Source organism: Puma concolor, chromosome D1 (genome assembly GCF_028749965.1).
Source record: "Puma concolor isolate L17-30 chromosome D1, mPumCon1.1.hap2, whole genome shotgun sequence".
Taxonomy (NCBI): domain Eukaryota; kingdom Metazoa; phylum Chordata; class Mammalia; order Carnivora; family Felidae; genus Puma; species Puma concolor.
The window spans coordinates 45,619,435-45,640,848 of record NC_141676.1 but is presented as its reverse complement, the minus strand read 5'-3'; the positions used below and the strand labels follow the sequence as shown (position 1 = coordinate 45,640,848).

The 21,414-nt window shown below is 43.8% G+C and overlaps 1 protein-coding gene across 4 annotated transcripts in view; it reads left to right on the top strand.

The window, feature by feature from the left end:
- The window catches only part of SPON1 (spondin 1), a 261,347-nt gene that overhangs the window by 10,028 nt on the left and 229,905 nt on the right, over positions 1-21,414 (top strand). For all 4 annotated transcript variants that reach the window (XR_015240990.1, XR_015240989.1, XM_086677913.1 and 1 more), the window contains exon 2: positions 10,217-10,323. Coding sequence is in view for 2 of the 4 variants with exons in the window: in XM_086677913.1 (XP_086534039.1) it covers positions 10,217-10,323 (107 nt within the window). In the remaining 2 variants the exon portion in view is untranslated. The remainder of the gene's footprint in view (positions 1-10,216; positions 10,324-21,414) is intronic.

Sequence of the window (21,414 nt, the reverse complement as noted above, 5' to 3'; positions counted from 1 at the left end):
GTTATGCTAAGTGAAATAAGCCATACAGAGAAAGACAGATACCATATGATTTCACTCTTATATGGATCCTGAGAAACTTAACAGAAACCCATGGGGGAGGGGAAGGAAAAAAAAAGAGGTTAGAGTGGGAGAGAGCCAAAGCATAAGAGACTCTTAAAAACTGAGAACAAACTGAGGGTTGATGGGGGGTGGGAGGGAGGGGAGGGTAGGTGATGGGCATTGAGGAGGGCATCTTTTGGGATGAGCACTGGGTGTTGTATGGAAACCAATTTGACAATAATCTCATATATTAAAAAAATAAAAATAAATAAAAACATTATGAAAAAAATAAGAATAAAAAATAAAACAAGATGAGGAGACACAGAGAGAAGGCGGCCAAAAGATGGTCACTTTTCTATGACCATGTTTCCCCATCACAACCTCTCCTCGCTCCACCCCAGCCTCCTGTGCTCCACATACATTAGCACCTGGTCACGTCACTGCCTATCCTGTACCCGAGTACAGTGGCCAGTAGGATGTCCCCAAAATTGGAGTGACAGCAGCCTCCCCCTGCCTGGGCAGTGAAGTGTTGGAGAGAGAAGAATCGTGAGCTTCCTTTAGGTGATGATGCTCAAAGCTGGCAGAGCCTGAGCCATGGTTGATCTGGTTGTACTTTTCTCTTGCCAACATGTCCCTTCCACATAACTTCCGCTCATCGGTCCAGGTTCTGTTCTTTGGAGTCGAGCAAATAAGGTCTCCCCTTGGCCATATGTCAGCCATTGAGGTGTTTGTGGAGAAATAGAAACTATGACTTCGGGCCAAAATGCCCCATTTCTTCAGCCATTCTTTATAGGATGCTGTTTCTTGTCCCCTTGCACTTTGTACTCCAGATGTGCTCTGATAGGGATAGAACATGGGGGATGATTATCTCCCTTGTCCTGAGGGCTGTGTTTGTGTTAAGCTTGCCAGGTCTTGTGTTTGCTATTTTCGCAGCGCTCTGGGATCACGCTGAGCATGCAGCCAACAAAAATTCCTGTGAGCCTCTGGGAAGGCTTGCTTCCTTCCCTCCTCTCCCTCAACTGGTGTGACTGGTCTCTGAATGTAAGATTCGACGTGATTCCTCATAACTTAGTCTTGGTCCTCCTCAGACATAATCCAGCATGTTTGGGTCCATCCCTGTAGCTGTCAGCCACTCGTGGATCTGGATTCTGTCACTGAGTGACTTATCCATGTAATCTCATTTTGGATTATCTACAGTTCTGATAAGTAGTCTTAGAAATCTTTATCAAAGTTGATAAGAATGTTGAGCAAGGGGCTCCCTTGACATCCCTTGAGTCTTTCCCTAAAGTTGACATCTAGTTCAATACTTTCGAAGTCAACTGATTTGCTGTCATCTCAGTGACATTTTAGTATCAGCTGCCACCTTCCTCGTCAACCACCTCAGTTAAGCCACAAATACCATTTCCCTAGCCTGCTAATGAATTGTATAGTTCAGGCAGAATTATTTTCTTTCTTTGTTTCAAAATTAGTAAAGACTCTTTCCACAGAACATGACAGGAACAAAGTCAAGTTAACTAAAGCAGAAAGAGAATTACTGAGTCTCATATTTGGAAAGTCTAGGGGTGGGTCTGGCTTCAGGTATAAATGGATCTAGGGACCCAAAAGGGTTCTCTCCTCCCTCTCTCCTTTCCATCTCTCCCTTCTACCTTGTCTGTGTCACTTTTTCCATCCCGTATCTCTTGGCTGTGTTTCTGTGTGTTGTCTTCATTTTTCTTACTACAGATAAACTTTCTCCAAATAACAAGGACTATAGCTGCCAAGAACCTTCCATGAAAAATCTTTCAGTTAGTCCTGTAACTAAAAGAAAAGCCCTGGTCCCATTAATTCCAAACTGGAAAAACCCTGGGGGAGGATTCTGATTGGCCCATCTTGGGTCACAGACGCAGGGGAATGGGGTGTGGAGAGAGACTAAATTTGGGCCACAGTCACTTCTGTGACATTATGTTTCAGGAGGGAGAGGGGGTGCTATTGTCGCCAGCCCCAGAGATCCCATTGTCTGAGTAGGGTAAGAAGTGGGGCTCCTGGAGAGTGTATGTCCCTCCGTGCTTCCTGCCCTCACCCATACCCCCAGCTACATTCTCTTGGCTGACACATCGTCAAGTCTCCAGGAGCTTCCTTCCCACCCATCCCTCTTCCCATCCGTGTAATGGTCAGTTCAGGACCCATGCATCTGGCTCCCAGCCATCCCATGAAGAGGTAGCATATGTGGGAAAGAATGAACTTCCATTGGGCTGTTGCATTGTGCTTCATATACATTCCCACCTTTAATCCTTATAACAAACCCATGAGATGATAATGATGATCCCTATTTTATGGAAGAGAATGATTTATTTTTAATGTATCCTACTAATTTAACAAACATATATGTACACTTATTATTATGAATATTAATTCATTTGTTGTCACAACAATGAGATAAGTACCAAGACCGTCATTTTACAGGAGATTAGAAACTGAGACCTCGAGAGGTTAAGTAACTTGCCAAAGGTTACACATAGTAAACAGGAGAGATTCGAACTCAGATCTGTTAGCTACATCCAGTTTTCAATTTTAGATATGTGTGATATTTAATTTGGAATGGGACTTGTTTCATCTCTGCCTGAGAATTCTGGAGCACTAGCTACAGAAGACCATCCAGGGAAACAGAGTGGGCCAAGCCCACCATCACACTTGTTTTAGACTTTTAGCCCTGCCTTCCCATCTGCCAACCCATCAATACCATCTCCTTCTGCCTCATCCTGGCTGGGTGGGCTCAATTGTGACAATTTCTTTTTTTATTATCATTAATGGATTTTTTTTGAGAGAGAGAGAGAGAGAGAGAGAAAGAGAGACAGAGTACAAGTGGAGGAGGGGCAGGGAGCGAGGAAGAAAGAAACCCAAGCAGGCTGTCAGCACTGAGCCAATGCGGGGCTTGAACTCACCAACTGCGAGATCATGAGCTGAAATTAAGAGTCAGACGCTTAACTGACTGAGGCACCCAGGTGCGCCGTGCCAATTTCTAAGTGAAGCATGTGCATCGAATCTTCCCGTGTTCTGAAAGTCCTGCACAGCAGGGAGGGGACCGCTGTGGCTTGTGTACTGCTTCAGCAGTCTTCGTAACCCCAGGTTGCAAGTTAAGGCAGAAGTTAAAGTTCCCTGTAGTTGATGTGTGTGGGGGCATGAACACTGGGGCATCTCAGTGCCATTTAGCAGGTGGAGAGAGCTGGGATCTGGCTCAGGATCTTTTCACTGAGGTTAGTTAGGGCCAGGGAATCTGAAACCCAGAGTTCATGTTAAATGGTTGACACACTGATACTTGAAGGACCCAGGAAGCTGTTTGGGAGTTGGGATTTTTATATGGCAAGTGTACCCAAGGATGGGGAGAACTCAACCTTAGGTAGCGAGTTAAGGCCAGGCTCGAGGGTGAAACATCAGTCCTCATATCAGCAAGGCAGACCAGGAGGCCCTTGCCACGGGTTTTCAGGGAAAGGCTGTAATTCAATAATCATACAACTTCCAGCCTGCTCTTCCTAAAACATAAATCTGAATATGACATTCCCTAACTCAAACCCTTTAGGGCCCCCTCGTCACCTCCAGGGAGGTATCCACCCTTTTTAGCAAGGCTTTGAAGGCTTTTAAGTGTCTATCCCTTACCTTCTTCCCCTGACCTCTTATCACCCTGTCCCTTCCAGCTTGCAATTTATGAAATACAGAAATAGTTCTGGTTTCCAAGGCCAAGACTGTCTCATCATGCCTTTCCCTGTACCTGGAGTGCTGTTAGTCTCTTGTCCACTTGACAAACTCTTATTCCTCACTCCACTTGGAGTTCAAATGCCACCTCCTCCTTGAAGCCCCCTCTGACTGACTCCCACGTTAGACCCAGATGCTCCCTCCTCTGGCATCCCAGAGCAAATCATCCACATATCCATAACACCCATCGTATGTTATAAAAAATATCCGCTGATGTGTCTTTTCCTCCCAGCTCTTAGACTGAATGCTCCTAGAGGGAGAGGTCGTATCTTTTTTTTTTTTTGTCTCCAGGTGCATAGCACTGGGCGGGCACAAAGTGCTTAGTAACAAAGGGATGAGGGGCTGAATACTACACATGGTAGCTTTGAAGGAGGAAACTTTGAAGGAGGGACCAAGGGGACAAACACTCAATGAGCGTTTATTGAGCATTTATTGTGAGTGAAAAGGCATGCTAAATGCTAAAAATACCATGCAGCTTAAGACAGACTTGGTCTCTGCTCTCACGGAGCTTCCAGGTTATTAGGGGAGACCAGCATTTAACATATAACTCACAAATAAGTGTGTAATTAAAATTAGGTGAGAGGCATTCAGAAAAAGGAAGGCTCTGTTCGCGATAAGGGCTTACCCAGAGCTCCCCATACCCTGACCCTGTGAGGATCATCCCCAAAGACCTTTATTTCCTTGCAGCCCTCTCAGGGGTCCTTTATTGGCACCTGCTAGCGTTTTTCTTTGGAGGTTCAGTCATTGTCCTTGAGGACCAGCTTTTGGAAACCCGTTGCCGGTTGATCGGCCTGCTGAACATCCTGGTCTTTATCATTTTCATCATCATCTTCTTCAGCTCCAACATCCCCAGTGCCAGTGGCCATCGGCATCCTTTACGGCTCTTGAATCCTTTATGTACCAGGCGCTGTGATAGATGTTTATTTAATCCTCTCCACATTCCTATAAGAAAGGCAGTATCATTAGCTTCTTTTAAAAATGAGGGAACAGGGAGGTGAAATAACTTGCCAGAGGTCATGTAATTAATAAATGATAGCTCTAGGGTTCTAATCCACAATCTTTGCTCTTAACCAGTTCCCTGTATGTGCTCACAGGATGGCTCTGAATGGTCTTTTTTTTTTTTTTTTTCCCTAAACCTTCATCAGCATTTTTCTTGCATTTCTTGGGTCTCTTAATGGCCTCTCTTGGGAGGCACTAGGGAGGAGTCATTAGAGAGAAGATTCTATTATTTATTGCCAAGCAGTCATCTTCAGTCATTACTGGAACTCAGAACATACTGCACATTTGTACCTTTCAGGAGAGGGTCACATTAATGGGGTCCTCTGGAGGGATGGGATCTCCTGTCTTCCTTCAGCTTGTACTGCGGAATACCGTCATCACCAGTGATAATTTCAGGTTGAAACCCCACTCTGAGTTCAGACTCCAGAGCCTCTGTCCTGTGTGTTATATACAATGAGGTAGAGGAAAACCTTAGTTTTGTTTTGTTTTGTTTTTTAACCTATAGGAATGCATCATTCCTTGGTTTCTGGGAAACCAAGTTTATGATGAGCCCTTTAAGTGTAATGCACAGATGTACAGAAAGGGGCATATTTATCATTCAGAAACATCACTGAATAACATTTGTACCAGAATATAACTTACATATGGAAAAGTTCACAAATTGGACTGCTTAGTGAATTACTACACATTGAACATGCTCATGCAGTGGGCCCGAGATCAAGAAACAGACCATGATCAGCACTCCAGAGGCATTCCTTGTGCCACCTGCAAATCACTTCTCACTCCACTTTGCCACGCGTGTAACCACTGCCCTGACCTCTGGCATCGTAGATTACTTTAAAAAAATTTTGTTTTTTAATTTTAGAAAGAAACTGAGCATGAGTAGGGGAGAGGGGCAGCGGGTGAGAGAGAGACTCCCAAGCAGACTCCATGCTCAGTGAGGAGCCTGATGCCAGGCTCGATCCCATGACCCTGGCTTCATGACCTGAGCCGAAATCAAGAGTTGGATGCTCAACCGACAGAGCCATCCAGGTGCCCCTACTTTGTATGTTTTTGGATTTCACACGAATATATAAATGTAATCATAGCCTTTGTATTATTTTATGTCTTCTTTCATTCAAGATTATGTTTATGAGATTTATTCCTTTGTTTTTTTTTTTTAAATATTTATGTTTGAGGGAGAGACAGAGACAGAGGCAGAGTGAGAGCAGGGGAGACACAGAGTGAGAGGAGGAGACACAGAGTCCAAAGCAGGCTCCAGGCTCTGAGCCATTAGCACAGAGCTCGACGCGGGGCTTGAACTCGCGAGCCGTGAGATCGTGACCTGAGCCGAAGGTGCACGCTTCACCGACTGAGCCATCCAGGTGCCCCAAGATTTATCCTTTTGTTGTATGTAGCAGTAACTCGTTCGTTTTCATTACTACAGGACATTCAATTATACGAATATGTCACAGTTTACATATCCATTCTGATGATTGACACTGAGTTTCCATTTGGGTGCTAATACAATGTTACTATAACCTGATAGATGTTACTTGGTACACATATGTATGCATTCCTGTTGATTTAGGAGTGACATCACTGGATCATAGGGTCTGTATATGTTCAGCTTCAGTAAATACTGCCAAAGAGTTTTCCAGTGAAAATTGCTTATTTTCGGTTCAACGGTGTGTGAAAGTTCCAGTTAACATTTGATACTGTTAATCCTTTTACGTTTAGTCAATCTGGTGGAAATGCAGTAGTAATTTATTGTGGATTTAATTTTTATTTTCCTGTTCACTAACGAGGTTGAGTGTCTTTTCATATGCTTTTTGGCCATTTGGGCACCTTCTTTTACGAAGCATTAGTTCATGTGTTGTGCCTATTTTTCTCTATTGGGTTGTCTTTCTTTTCTTGATCTGAAAGAGTTTTTATATATTTTGGATTAAAGTCAACTGATGGTGATATGCGTCGCAAATATCTTCTTCCACACTGTGCCGTACTTGTTCCTGATGATGTCTTTTGCTGGGCAAAATTTTTACATCAGCCCATTTATGTATCTTCTCTTTTATTGTCACTGTTTTTATTTTCTTTTTTATGTCTGCTTAAAAAAAATCTTTCTGACTCCAAGATCATTCATATTTTATCCTAGGCTCACTTCTAAAATCTTTGCTGTTTTATTCTTCACAGTTAGCTCTATCGTCTATGTGAAGTTTATTCTGTGTATGATGTGCAAGGTCAAGATTCACCTGTTTCTATATAGTTACCCAGTGGTCCTCATACCATTTACTGAAGGTATTATCTTTTCCCCCGACTGCTCTGCAGGAGATCCTTAATCACACAGCAAGTTTCCATAGACTTGTGGGACTTTTTCTGGACCCCAAACAGTTCAACTGGCCTCTTTTTCTTTCCTTGCTATAGTACGCCGGCTGAATTTCCGTAGCTCCATAAGTCTGGGTATGTAGTAGTACAAGCCCTCCAACTTTTCACTTCTTTCTTCAGATTGCCTTGGACATTCTTGGTGCTTTGCATTTTCATGTATGTTTCAGAATCAACTCGTCCGTATCACAAAAAAAAACACAACGGGAATTTAATTTAACTGCACTAAATTTATAAATCAATTTGAGAAGAACTGACGTCTTTATAATATAGAGTTTACTAGTCCATGAACACAGTTTGGTAAACTTAATTGCGTTATCAACTCTCTGCTAATCACCGTGCTGAGCTCAGATGTGGTTCTTGCTTTTGAAGGACTTAATGAATAGGTAGACGAACACTTATCCACAAAATGCAATGTGATAATCTCATCACTGGTAATAAGGGCTAATATTTATTAAGTGCCTAGTATATTCCAGGCATGCTGTTAAGAACTTTCCTTGTGTTAATTCGTTTACGCTTCACACTGATACTTTGAGGTAAGTGCTGTTATTATGCCCACCTATAGGTGCTTTTAATTTCAGCGTGGTTGACATACAATGTTATATTAGTTTCAGGTGCACAGCATAGTGAGTCAACATTTCTCGGCATTACAAAGCAATCACCATGATAAATATAGCTACTGTCACCATATGAAGTTTTTACAATATTATTAACTATATTCCCTATGCTGTACATTGCATTCCCATGTCTTTGTTTATTTTATAGCTGGGATTTTGTAACTTGTCCTCTTCTTCCCCTATTTCACCCATTCCCCCACTCGCCTCCCCTCTGACAACGACCAAATTTTTCTCTGTACCTGTGAGTCTGTTTCTGTTTGGTTTTGTTTGTTCATTTCCCACCCCACTCTAGACACCCTCAGACTGCTTTAGGGCTGTCTGTCCCTCAGAGATCTCAGCTCTTTCTTCTGACATCATAATCATCATTTTCTGCTTGCCACTGGTGAGCACCCTACTTTTCTTACTCTTTTGTACTGTGCTTTTTCTCTCACCCTTTCTTCCTTACTAAGAAGGTCTGTCTGACCTTTCGATAGACATCAGTAGCCAATCAGAATGCTCTTTTACTTTTGTGGGATGAACTGAGCAATTATAGCATGAGATTTGCAATCTTTGGTTCTCAGAGTTCTTTTCTGAGATGTCGTTGTGGTGGGGCTAATGGGCTGCTGGTGCATGGTCCAAGAAAGGTGTTTTAATTTTTGGAATTTGAGGGTCCTTTATTTTTAGGACTGAAAGCAGAAGACTAGAATGTCCCTTCCTGACAGGGGGTTGCTTTTCAGAATCACATAAATGGTATATGTTAAGTTGATTTTTAAAATTTAAAAAAAAAATTTTTTTTTTTTTAACGTTTATTTATTTTTGGGACAGAGAGAGACAGAGCATGAACGGGGGAGGGGCAGAGAGAGAGGGAGACACAGAATCGGAAACAGGCTCCAGGCTCTGAGCCATCAGCCCAGAGCCTGACGCGGGGCTCGAACTCACGGACCGCGAGATCGTGACCTGGCTGAAGTCGGACGCTTAACCGACTGCGCCACCCAGGCGCCCCTGATTTTTAAAATTTTAAAACCTAACGTTTGTAGAATACCCATACTCAGATATACTCCATACATGTAACCATGGGTGGAATGCTAAACGGGGGAAAAGGAGTCTGGCCCTAAGTCTGCCTTGTGGGTGCCCTTACTGCCTTGGGGTGTCTGTTGACCTCTCTGTGTCTTTGTTTCCTGTCTGTGAAATTAGAAGGCTGGAATGGAGGGTTCTTGAGACAGCTTAAGGCTCTAAGAGTCTATAACTCTGTGTTTAAAGGCCAGACTCTTAGCACTTTAATCCAGACAGTAATTTCAATCCCAATTTATATAAAATTCAAGAAACTTGAATTGAGCATCTCTTAGACATCAGGCTCTGTGCCAGGTGCTAGGGATACAAAGGGAGGGGTGACCATCATTGCTGAGAAGACCCTTGAGCTAGATTCAATGAAAACGAAGTTATCTGGGTAGATTTGAGAAGGAAGAGCATGATGTAGATTCATAGAACTCCAGCTGCTGTAACAAACAATCCCCCACAATATAAGTTTATTTCCAGTTCAGGCAAAGTACAAGATGGATGTTTCTGGTCAGTGGGTGATTCTCTGTGTTGCTGGTTTCTTCTATCTTGTGGCTCCACCGTCTTCTCCCAGGACACCTTCTGTTGGATCTTCTGTTGGATCCGCTGCGTTCTGCAGGCATAGGTGGGAGAGGGAGACTGGAAGATCCTGTGGAAAGTTTGTGCGGGCCAAGCAGAAAGTGGCATGCATCACGTCCATCTGTGCTTTCCCTTGGCAGAACGCACACAGACCTAACTGCAAGGGAGGCTGGGAAAGTGGTCTAGCTGAGTGCTTACAAGAAATAGGAAGTATATTTTGGAAAACACACAGCATTCTCTGCCCCAAAGGACTTTGTGAGGGAGTTTGGGCTGTGAGCGGCTAGATTTCTTTTGGAAGTGTAACATTAGATAACTGTCAAGATTGAGGTTGCTGACCAGGGATTTCTTTTTTTTTTTTTTTTAATGTTTATTTATTTTTGAGAGTGAGAGAGAGTGCAAGCAGTGGAACAGCAGAGAGAGAGGGAGTAGAGGATCTGAAGCAGGCTCCAGGCTCTGTGCTATCAGCACAGAGCCTGAACCAGGGCTCAAACTCACAAACCGTGAGATCATGACCTGGGCTGAAGTCAGAAACTTAACTGACTGAGCCACCCAGGTGCCCCTGACCAGGGACTATCTTTTTCAAATTGTGGCTACTGGGAGAGAGAGTGCACCAAAACCTTTGTTGGTTCAAGGAGGCCCAACTGAGATCATAGTTCAGGCATTTTGCAGGTTCTGAAATGTAAGGGGGAACGGGGTGGAGAGCAGAAGTTCACTACTCAAAGGAATGAGGCTTTTCCACTGTCTGCTGCCCCTCCAACCCACAGGTCTGGCTTGTTGATGGAGAACTCACCAACATTCATTTGTCAGATGGAAGCCAGCTGATTCCTGTGCTTATGCTCTGCTTTCTCCTCTCTCCACAGTAACCCTTTCAGCTGCCCCACCGTCCTACTTCAGAGGATTCACATTAATTGCCCTCAAAGAGAACAGAGAGGGTGATAAGGAAGAAGACCATGCTGGGACCTTCCAGGTAAGACTCCTCTGGGCTCCTCTGTTGCCCTCGTGCCCTTGTGGGTAAAAGCTAGGGGAAAGAAGGACATACTGAGGAGCTTGAGTGACAGTAGAGGTACAGGTGTCTGAGGTAGCTTCTCGGGAAGTTCCCTTGACCTTGGATCCGATGAGCCAGGATTGAAGGACCCATAATGGTGTAGGTGGCAAATGTCTCAAGCTTGCTTCCAGGCCTTTGGGATTGGCCACCAGGAAGGGATCTTCTCTGGACTCCCAGTGCCTGGGGGACTGCAGACAGCCCAGCACAGTGAGAACACTTAGAGCCCTGGCGGGCCTGGCTGTTTTTCCCGAGAGCCATTTGTGATTGACTGGCAAGTCCCAAGTATAAACGGAACAAGAGCTTAGGATGGCCAGACTGGAAGGAATTCAAAGCATAGGCGAAGGACTATTAAGGGAATGAAGAGATTGATTTATGAGAGGAGATTAAAAGAATTAAACATGCTTTGCTTGGCTAAATGAACAGGGCTGAGTGTGAGAGGTGGTAATGGTCTTTAAATGTCAGTCCTCACAGAACAACCTTCTCCAGGGGAGGCTGCGTTTGACTTTGTACAAAAGGGCACGGCCAGACGAAAGTGGGTCAAGAGAAGAAAGAGAATCTCAAAGGCAAGGGCCCTGACAGTGAGTCATATTTCACCGTGGAATATTCTTCCAAGGGAAGTGGCGGGAACATCATCCCCTTTCAGAGGTTTAGAAAAAGGCCATCCAGTCGTCAGAACATGTCCCAGAAGGACTGGGCCCATCCTAGGAGGAGGCCTGGCCAAATTTGCCGCAACCATTTCTCATCTCAAATTTCCATTGTTCTAGAATCCATTTTTATCTGACGTTTGCAAACTCAGAAAAAAAAAAAAAAAGAGCTCAAGAAAAATACTTAACACCCATAGCTGACTGTTGGGGAATCCTAGTATAAGTTGTGGGCTCCACAGAGGGCCCTGCCCCAAAATATCTCCCCCATCTAAAGACATCTTTTAATCCTTTGTAGCCAGGTTGTCATTTTGAATACTGTGTTAAACAAAAAAAATTTTTTTCATGTTTGTTTATTTTTGAGAGAGAGAGACAGAATACAAGCAGGGGAAGGGCAGAGAGAGAGGGAGACACAGAATCTGAAGCAGGCTCCAGGCTCTGAGCTGTCAGCAAAGAGCCTGATGCAGGGCCCAATCTCACAGACTGCTAGATCATGACCAGAGCCAAAGTCAGACACTTCACTGACGGAGCCACTCAGGTGCCCCATTGAATCCTGTGTTTTAAAAAATGTCCATTGTTTTGTATTCTGGGTCTCTGGTCTAGTAGGGCTGTTAATTCCATGCTCATTGTGATGTTCTTCTGTGTACCTAGGTGGCAGGAACCTTCTTGGCCTATATCTGAAGGAGTCACCCAGTTATAATACCAAGGATGCCCAGCATTTTCTGGGTTCTTACTGTGTGCCAGCTATTAGGTTTAGTTCTTTGTCTTGTTTTGGTTTATCTCATTTTAATTTAATTGGTGTACTTACTTTAATTCTCCAAACAGCCAAATGGATAGAAACTAGTATCCCTATTTTATGGATCAGGAAATTGAAACTAGGAAGATTGAGTCATTTGCGTAAACACCTAGTAAATAGTAAGCTCAGGTTCCTCTACCAGATGTCTGATTCCAGAGACTAAATTGTTTCGTTTCTGAATAGTACCTAATAAGCTCCTGGCACAAGTGTATTTGGACAGTGTATCGGTAGGGTTGTCATGATAGGGAAAGGAAGATTCATGCGTGCGTTCAGCCCGTAAAGCATTGAAATAAATTCCCCTGGTCCTTGTTGTGCTAATTTACCTGGAGGTGTGGATGATTTATCAGATTCAGATGAGAGATCTGGGTACCTGAGTGTCAGGAGGGGTAAAGTTCTAAGTGGGGAAAAGGTAGAGGGTGGGATGGGGGAAGAGTGACCTTAATTGCCACCCGAACAAAATGTATCTGCTTTAAAATGGTGCTTAGAGGGGCGCCTGGGTGGCTCAGTCGGTTGGGCGTCTGACTTCGGCTCAGGTCATGATCTCACCGTCCGTGGGTTCGAGCCCCGCATAGGGCTCTGTGCTGACAGCTCGGAGCCTGGAGCCCGCTTCCAACTCTGTGTCTCCCTCTCTCTCTGCTCCTCCCCCGCCCAAACTCTATCTCTGTCTCTCTCAAAAATAAATCAACATCAAAATGGTGCTTAGAGATATATACTCAAAACAGTTGAAACCAGGGATTCAAATAGGTATTTGTACAGCCGTGTTCATAGCAGCACTATTCACAACAGCCAAATGTAGAAACAACCCAAACATCTCCTGATGGATGATTTGGCTAAACAAATGTGATGTATACATACAGTGCAATATTAATTCTTGAGAAGGAAGGACATTCTAACACATGCTATATGTAACATAGATGAACCTTGAAGACATTGTGCTAAGTGAAATAAACTAGTCACAAAAAAGGACAAAATACTGTATGGTTCCACTTATGTGAGGACCTAGAATAGTCAAATCCAGAGAAACAGAAAGTCGAATGGTAGTTGCCAGGGGCTACAGGGGAGAAGGGAGTAAGGAATTCTTGACGAACAGAGAGTTTGGGTTTGGGAAGATGAAAACAATTCTGGAGATAGATGGTGAGTGATGGCTGCACAAAAATATAGAGTGTACTTAATGTCAGTGAACTATACATTTAAAAATGGTTAGAGGGGCGCCTGGGTGGCGCAGTCGGTTAAGCGTCTGACTTCAGCCAGGTCACGATCTCGCGGTCCGTGAGTTCGAGCCCCGCGTCGGGCTCTGGGCTGATGGCTCAGAGCCTGGAGCCTGTTTCCGATTCTGTGTCTCCCTCTCTCTCTGCACCTCCCCCGTTCATGCTCTGTCTCTCTCTGTCCCAAAAATAAATAAACGTTGAAAAAAAAAATTTTTAAATGGTTAGAATGGTAAATTTTATGTATATTCTCCCCCTCCCCCCCCCCCCCCCCCCCCACCGCCACACACACACAAAGGATGCCTGAGTTAGACCTAATGGAGACACGATGTGGAGTTAGGCCTGATGAGGAGGATGTGGCTGCTTTCTTTAAAGGCTATTCTGTTTTAATTCAATAAACTGATAGTCCTTCCCAACCCACTGTCGTTTCTACTCAGCTAAATCTTGGTCCTTTCAGCTGATCGGTGAATACAGGGCCCTGCTCACAGTGGGCAGTGAGTAAATGTCTGCTGAATGAATAAATGAGTGAATTATTCTTTCTACTCGTATCTGTTACTCAGTCCTTTTCAGAACTCCTGTCTCTTTACGCATCTCTCCTTCTTCCTTCTCTTGGAGCTTCGCACATGCTTTCATGTTGCATCGCAGTGATTCTCCGAGTGCGGTCTCTGGACCAGCAGCATCAGCACCACTGGGGGACCTTGTTAGAAATAAAAAATCTCAGGTCCCACCCAGACCTACTGAATGAGGCACTCACAGGCTGCGACCTGTGTTTTAACAAGCGCTCAGGGTGAATCCAGTGTCTGCTCGAGTTTGAGAGCCGATGTTGAAATGAGGCACAGATCCAGCCCATCCAACACGAACTCCTCCATCATCACATCAACGTATCTGTCTGCTGCCATATATCCTATCGCTTCCACCAGCCCTTGAGGAATCAAAGTGAGAAACAAACACAAAAAATGCCTCGCAGACAATAATAATGCCTGTGTGCCAGGTACCATTCTAAGTGGTTTACATTTATTAACTCATCACGATGAGCTAGCACTGTTACCCTGTCTTTCACAGATGAGGGAATTGTGGCACAGAGCAATTAAGTAACTTTCTTAAGACCGCTCAGCTCTAAGAGATAAAGCTGGGATTCAAACTCAGGCAGTCTGGCCCCAGATCCCTACTCCCCCCACGCTCTACACTGCCTCTCAACGTGTACGTGTTGAGTGAAAATATGAGGGTCTACTATGACTTTTTTATGGTGGTAGTCTCTGTGCCAAGAGCTTTATATGCATTATCTTACTTAATTCTCATAGCAACCCTGTGAGGTCAGTACTGTTACCACCATTTTCCAGAGGATGGAACTGAGTCTCCAAGGTGCTAAGTGAATTGACCAAAGTAATCCAACGTGTACATGGGGGAAGGGACAAACGCCATGCCGGTGATTTTCTCACACTTCATCTCCCCGCCCCCGCCCTGCCCTTGGACATTAAATGCACACTCCACCTGGGTTCCCCTTGCACGGCGCATGCCATCTTGTCTCTCCTGCTTCCCTGTGGTCTCTGTACTTGCCTCTCCCACGGCAGCCTACAAGTCTTCTCTCTCCACCAAAGCTGTCATCTTTGGAGTCACTCGCTTATTCGTGGGCATTCATGCAGTGTCTCCTATACGCCAGGCACTGGGGTAACGATGGTGACAAAAACAGGCACGGCTCTGCCCTCCCGGAGTACAGTGTCCTCTGTGCAACTGCACCTTAAAAATTACCTCTGCTGCCAGCAGGCGTAGTAGAAAGTCATCCGTTGGAACCCGAGTAGGTGACCAGAAGCTACAAACACCACGGTGATTTTCAAAACACATACATAGTGATTAACACATCTGTAGAAGCACTTCTTTGTTGACACCTTTGCTCCAGATACAACAGTCTCGAGACCCTAACAACAACAAAATTCTGATACTCTTTCAATCTGGTTAAAGATTACATTCTTCGTTCTGAAAGTGACTCGGAGGATGTGTGGTTCTGCTTCTGCATGAGTGAGCCCTTACGCAGAGAATACAGACTCACCAGGTACAAACAAGTGTAGATTTTAATGCCCCTTTAGACTCAGTGGGGGAGGGAATGGGGCCGCAGGGTACCGGGTTATGCTCTCACCACGTGGCCAGACCCAGGAAGAAGGGGGTGGGGCTGCCCATCTGCTTCCAGCAAGGCAGCCTGGGCACAGACTGGGGAATCTGTCTCTGGCTGCCAGAAGGGAGAGACAGGGGAATCTCTCTTTGATGAGCGAGTTGGGTGTACTTATGGGTAATTGAAAGTGACAAGGAATGCAGGGGTTGGACTGCCTGCACAAAAGTAACCCACTAATCCTTTAAAATTGTATTGCTAAAACCGAATTGCTCCCTGGAATGCTCGTGGCCCAGCCAACTGTCCAGCTCATCGCCCCCTTCCTTCAGGTCTCTGCTCAGATGGCCCTTTCTCAGGGACGCCATCCGGATCCCCCTATTTGAAGCTTCCTCCTCCCCTTCAGTTCCCCGGCTGGATTTCCTATCCTTCCCCACTTAATTTTTGTCCTGTTGCCTTTTTTGCCACACGATGTGCCATTTTACTTGTCGACTTGAGTATTATCTGCCCCCTTCCATTAGATTGTGAGCTCCTCAAGGCAGGGGGTTTTATCTGTCTTGTTTGCTGAAGGGTTGTTTGCCTGAGAAGATCCCTTGTCAATACCATACAAACAAGTATCTTTTTAATAACTAATTATTCCATATTCTTAATGACCTGTTTCTAAACTATTTTCATTATCTCTTCATTAACAATATGTGTTAGCATCTAATGGGTCCTGAGCTACGGTAGAAGCTCAGAGAGGTTCTAAAAATAAAATGCTGTTGCAAGCCCATCCTTAGGAATTTTCTTAGTTTGTAGGAAAACTTTCTTTTGTTATGGTCATCTGAACTTAATCATGCCCCTTAAAAGACTAGGATTTTTCAATGCGCTATTCACTATTATAAATAATGGAGTAAAAACAGGTTTTGGGTTTTGTTTTTTTTGTTTGTTTTTGCATATGCCTTTCTTTGTTTGGTATTATTTTGGTAGAATAGATTCCCAGAACTGTAATTACATACACAAAGGATGTGGACTTTTTAATGTTTTTGATATATGTTGATTGCAAAGGTGATTATAACACTCCCGTCAGCGCTCCTTCCAACAGCCTGATCTGGGCTTGTCATCATGGTAACCACACCCACTGATGGGAAGGGACACATATATTCCCATATCAGGACTAGGCATCAGAGGACTTGGGCAGGTCAAATTGATTAACCAACTGTAGCAAGATGAAAGCTAATGGAGGAACACAGAAAGTCACTTACTTAGATCCAAATAACCAATTGCACATGTACAAGAAGAGATACTTGGACTTATGGCAGCGCATTAAACAAACAACAACAAAAATACCCTAGGGTTTTTAGTTGCCTGTAAGTTCAGAATGAGTCATCTATTGAGAAAGGACCATGAAAAGCTAATGAGGTCTTAGGACGCGTCATAGGTGCATGAACACAGGAGTCAGATTGTTTTGTGGGATTATTATTTTTTAAATTTATTTTAGAGAAAGAGGGCATGTGAGTCAGGGAGAGGGACAGAGAAAGAGAGAACCCCAAGCAGGGTTCATGCTCAGTGGGGAGCCCAACACAGGGCTCGATCCTATGACCCTGAGATCATGATGTGAGCCATAATCAAGAGTCAGATGTTCAGCTGACTGAGCCACTCGGGCCCCCTATGTCTTATGGGATTCTTAATCCCTCCTGAGTGAGCTCACAATATTCTCTTTCTTCATATATAGAATACACCTTTCTAGTGAACGAATATTACAGTGTAAAATATACAGCGTTTTCTTTCATGCATTTGTTTATTCAGATATTTCCTTAGCATTCAGACCACTCTGTACTTTTTCTTCAGAGTGTTTTTGTTTAACATTTCTCTGCACCTACCAAATTGTAGGGCAAAATCATATGTGTTTTGTTCACTAGTATATTTCTAGCCACCAGCACCATACCTGGCACATGGTAGACACTCAATAAATGTTAGCTGAGATGAAACATTTCATTAGCTGTGAAAGGCAACATACTAGGCTCTGAGCGTATTGAGATGAATAATTAAGGCCTGGTGCCTGGTATCAGGTGGTCAGGATCTACAGCAGAACTTGCCAACCCTGGTGGATCCCAAGTGGGTTATTGGAGCACCTAGATATTTACTTGTTTAGATATTGGGGTGGACTCATTTGTTTACCCTAGGGAAATTCTATCGTTTCCTGCATGTGACACAGAGTAAGCCAATTGCACATGCACAAGAAGAGAGACTTTCATTTACGGCAGCACGTTCGGCAGGCAGATAAGAACGATATAGAAAGGACTGTTTTTGCAACATGCTAGGCACTAGAATTGCTGCATGTGTGACAATAAGAAAACAGTCATTTTCAGGAAGTGAGGAGGGATTGCTGATTTGAGAGGAGAGAAAAGACGTTCATAGAGGTGATTACTTTGAGTTGTCTCTTTGGGTGGTTCAAGCTTACAGGTGCACGGGGGGTGACAATGAAGGGTATGTGTGAAGTCCACTCTACTGTTTCCTCAGACCTCTATTTTAAAACTTTCCCTACTTAATGTTTCACTGCATCTTCTTTGATTAGTGCATAGAGCCCAGCAGAGACACAGTAAGTTTTCTTATATGAATGAATGAATGAATGAATGAACGAACGAACGAACGGATGAACGGACGGACGAACGAATGAACGAACTAGGGGATAAAAGACATGTTATGGCCAGCCCCTTCTCTTCAGGAATTCACTCAGGGTAAAATGCCTCTGTGAAGATGTGATCCTAAGAGAACCATCAAAAGAACACATTTTAAAGGCAATGGCAGGACCTCTTGTTCGATACTTCGTTTTCTTTTTTTTAATTCCCATCTGAAATCATTTGTAAGGAGAGTGAGAAGCAGCTTGCCTTGTGAGTGCCTGGGGTACACATGGGGTCCTCAGGCTGCTACAGCCCCGATCTCTGGTGCCTGCTACCAGGAAGGATGAAAAGCAGTTTCCTTCCAAGCAAGCAAGCCCTGAGTCTGAGAACCAGATGCTCTATGGGGAGGAACAGCAGAGCACACACCCTTGTTTTGTGTTGGAAAATACAGAAAAGGATAAATACAGAGGGTGGTGAAGACGAAATAAAAAATGTCCTCTTATAACATAGAGATAATCACTATTAACATTTGGGTACATTTCCTTCCAGATTTTAAATATATATGCGTATATGTAGTTGCTCAACAAATATTGGAACCAAACTATATATAGGATCTTATGACCTCTTTTATTTTTAATGAACATTATATTATGAGTATATTTCAATACAATTAAACATTATTCCACAGCATGAATTTTAATGACTTTATAATACTCCACTATTCCGTTGAATTATAATTTATTCCACCATTCCTCTGTTGTTGGGCACGATAGGTTCCAGTTGTTTTCATTTTTCCTCTTTCGTTATAAAAAAAAAAAAAAAAACCCACTGCAATGAACACAACACATAAATCATTGTTAACATCTGTGACCATTTCCCTATTATCAATTTCAAGAATTACATTACAGGGTTGAACTAATGTCTCCCTCCCTCTCTTTCTCTCTGCACACACACACGCACACATGTGTGCATGTATATATTAGCTCCTCTATTTCTAAAAGGGGACATTTGGAATTAGACAGTGTCACTGGTAGGCACATGGATTATTATGACAGGAGAAAGCATTCCTGTTCCTAGGCTGATTTTCTTCCTCAAAAAGGATTCTTTATCTCATTATTTCTTCCAATTCTAGCTTAACTTGTCTAGTTAGAATATACGTTGGGTGTGCGGAAAGAACGTGGTTTCAGAGTCAGCGGGCCCAGGCTCAAATTCTGCCTCCACCAGCTGGGTGAAGAAGTCACTTAATTTCTTTGACTCGTAGCTCCTTCATCTATAAAGTAGGGATGAGAAAGGTTATTTTGAGAATCAGATGAGCTACTTTATGTAAAATTCCCCAGATGGTGTCGGGATGTAATGGACCCTCAATCAATGTCTCTTCCTTCTGAGCCGGAAGCTTAGTAGGGTGCCCTTTCCACGTCTCTGTGGCCAGTGAATCACAAACCCCGTCCCTCTGTAGACATGAGCAGATATCCCACCTTCGGTATAACCAACCAGCTGTCTTTTCGACCCCCAAGTGAGGGGAGGGACAGGCTTGTCTAATTCTTTCTATCTTCATTGTAATATGATTGGGAAGTCTATAAAGTAAAATGGGAAAACTTCACTGTTTCTGGATACATCATACCCAGTAAATAAAAATAAAACGCTGGTCCCTGAGGGTGCTAGGTGGTTGGCTGGGCTCCATTACTGGCTTTGTGACCTTCTCCCACATAGCAGTTTAACCAAAAATGGGTTCAAATTATACTTTGAGAAAGACAAATGCCGGGGAGGGGGGAGCGATGAGCAGACAGAGGAAACCACAACTATCACCTCCAGGTATGAAGTAGTCTAGTTGTTTATTTAATGCTCTCCCTCTTAGCTGTAGGTTCCATGAAAACAGGACAGTCCATTTCTTTCGTCCCCAGTGCTGGGTACAATGCCTGCCACACAACAGGCACTCAGTAAACACGTGTCACATAAATAAACCAATCTACTAATTTCCTGTCAGTTTCTGACCCATCCCATGAGGTGGGCACTGTTCTCGTCCCCATCACGCACGCCAGGTAATACCGAGGGAAAAGGAAACTGTGACAAAGGGCACAGAGCCATAAATGGTGGGGAGCGAGGATGGAAACGTGAGGACAGACTCTGTGCCATTTTCTCTGTTCAGCATCTTGTGTGGCTACAGGAACAGAAGTGTGGGAGGGACAGACTGAAATCGACTGCTTGTCTCCTAAAATCTTCTCAGGGTTGTTCCAGAAAGCACACTGGGTTCATCACCTCAAGGGTCCTTCTTGTGCTGTCATCCCCTGACACCCATATCTTACTTCCATCCCATTTGGAGTCTGTGCCCCTACCCCGTCTCCACGCTCTCTCACACTTGGCACATCCTTTATTCAGTCCTTCACACACTGTGGCTTAATGTGTTAAATCCCTGTTCGCCAACGAGATTCTGCAAAGAGACGGAAATCTGGGCCATGGCCATCTCCGTATTCCCACGGCTTCCCCAAGGCTTGGCACTCTGGCCAGTTGATAAATGTTTCCCAAATTGATGGACGACTTGCTGCTGGAATTTTTGGCCCTCGTTTGCGGGCATTCGTTGGTCTCATGCTTTCTTGCATGGGAACTAGTATTGTTTTCCCATCTATTTCTGAAAGGTCTAGAAATCATTTTCAAGTACGTCATAGAATTGTTTAGCAGACAGCCTGTAACTCTTATTGCCTCCAAAGAACTTTTATCAGGTACGTGTCAAGTAGATGGAAAATGCCAGTAAGTCATGGCGTGGCCTTGTAATCCCCTCATCTTTGTTTTTCGCTTCTAAGTTTTTATTTTTCCATTTTTTTAAATGGAAGTGTAGTTGACACACAATGTTACACCAGTTCCAGGTGTACAACATAGTGATTTGATAACTATATACGTTATGCTCTGCTCCCTACAAGTGTAGCCACCATCTGTCCTCATATAACACTATTACAATATCATTGACTATATTCCCTATGCTATCCCTGTCATCCCTGTGACTTATTCCATAACTGGAAGCCTGCGTCTCCCACTATCCTTCATCCATTTTGTCCATCCTCCCACCCTGCTCCCCTCTGAGAACCATCAGTTTGTTCTTTGTAGTTATATATTTATGTTCTTTATATTAGTATTTTGTTCTTTATATTTATCTATGTTTCTGCCTCTTGTTTGTGTATTCATTTGTTTTGTGTTTTAGATTCCACATGGAAGCGAAATCACATGGTATTTGTCTGGCTGAATTGTGATACCTTCTAGGCCCACCTGTGTTCTCACAAATGGCAAGATCTCATCCTTTTCTATGGCTGAGCAATATTCTATTGTATGTACGGATGCCACGTCTTCTTCATCCACCCATCCTTCCATCCATCGATAGACACGGGTTGCTCCCACATCTTCACTCTTGTAAATAATGCTGCAATAAACATAGGGGTGCAGATATCTTTTCAAATTAGTGTTTTTTGTTTTCTTGGGGTAAATACCCAGTAGTGGAATTACTGAATCATATGGTATTTCTATTCTTAATTAAAAAAAATTTTTTTAACATTTATTTTTGAGACAGAGAGAGAGAGACAGAGCATGAGTGAGGGAGGGGCAGATAGAGAGGGAGACACAGAATCCAAAGCAGGCTCTAGGTTCTAAGCTGTCAGCACAGAGCCCGATGTGGGGCTCG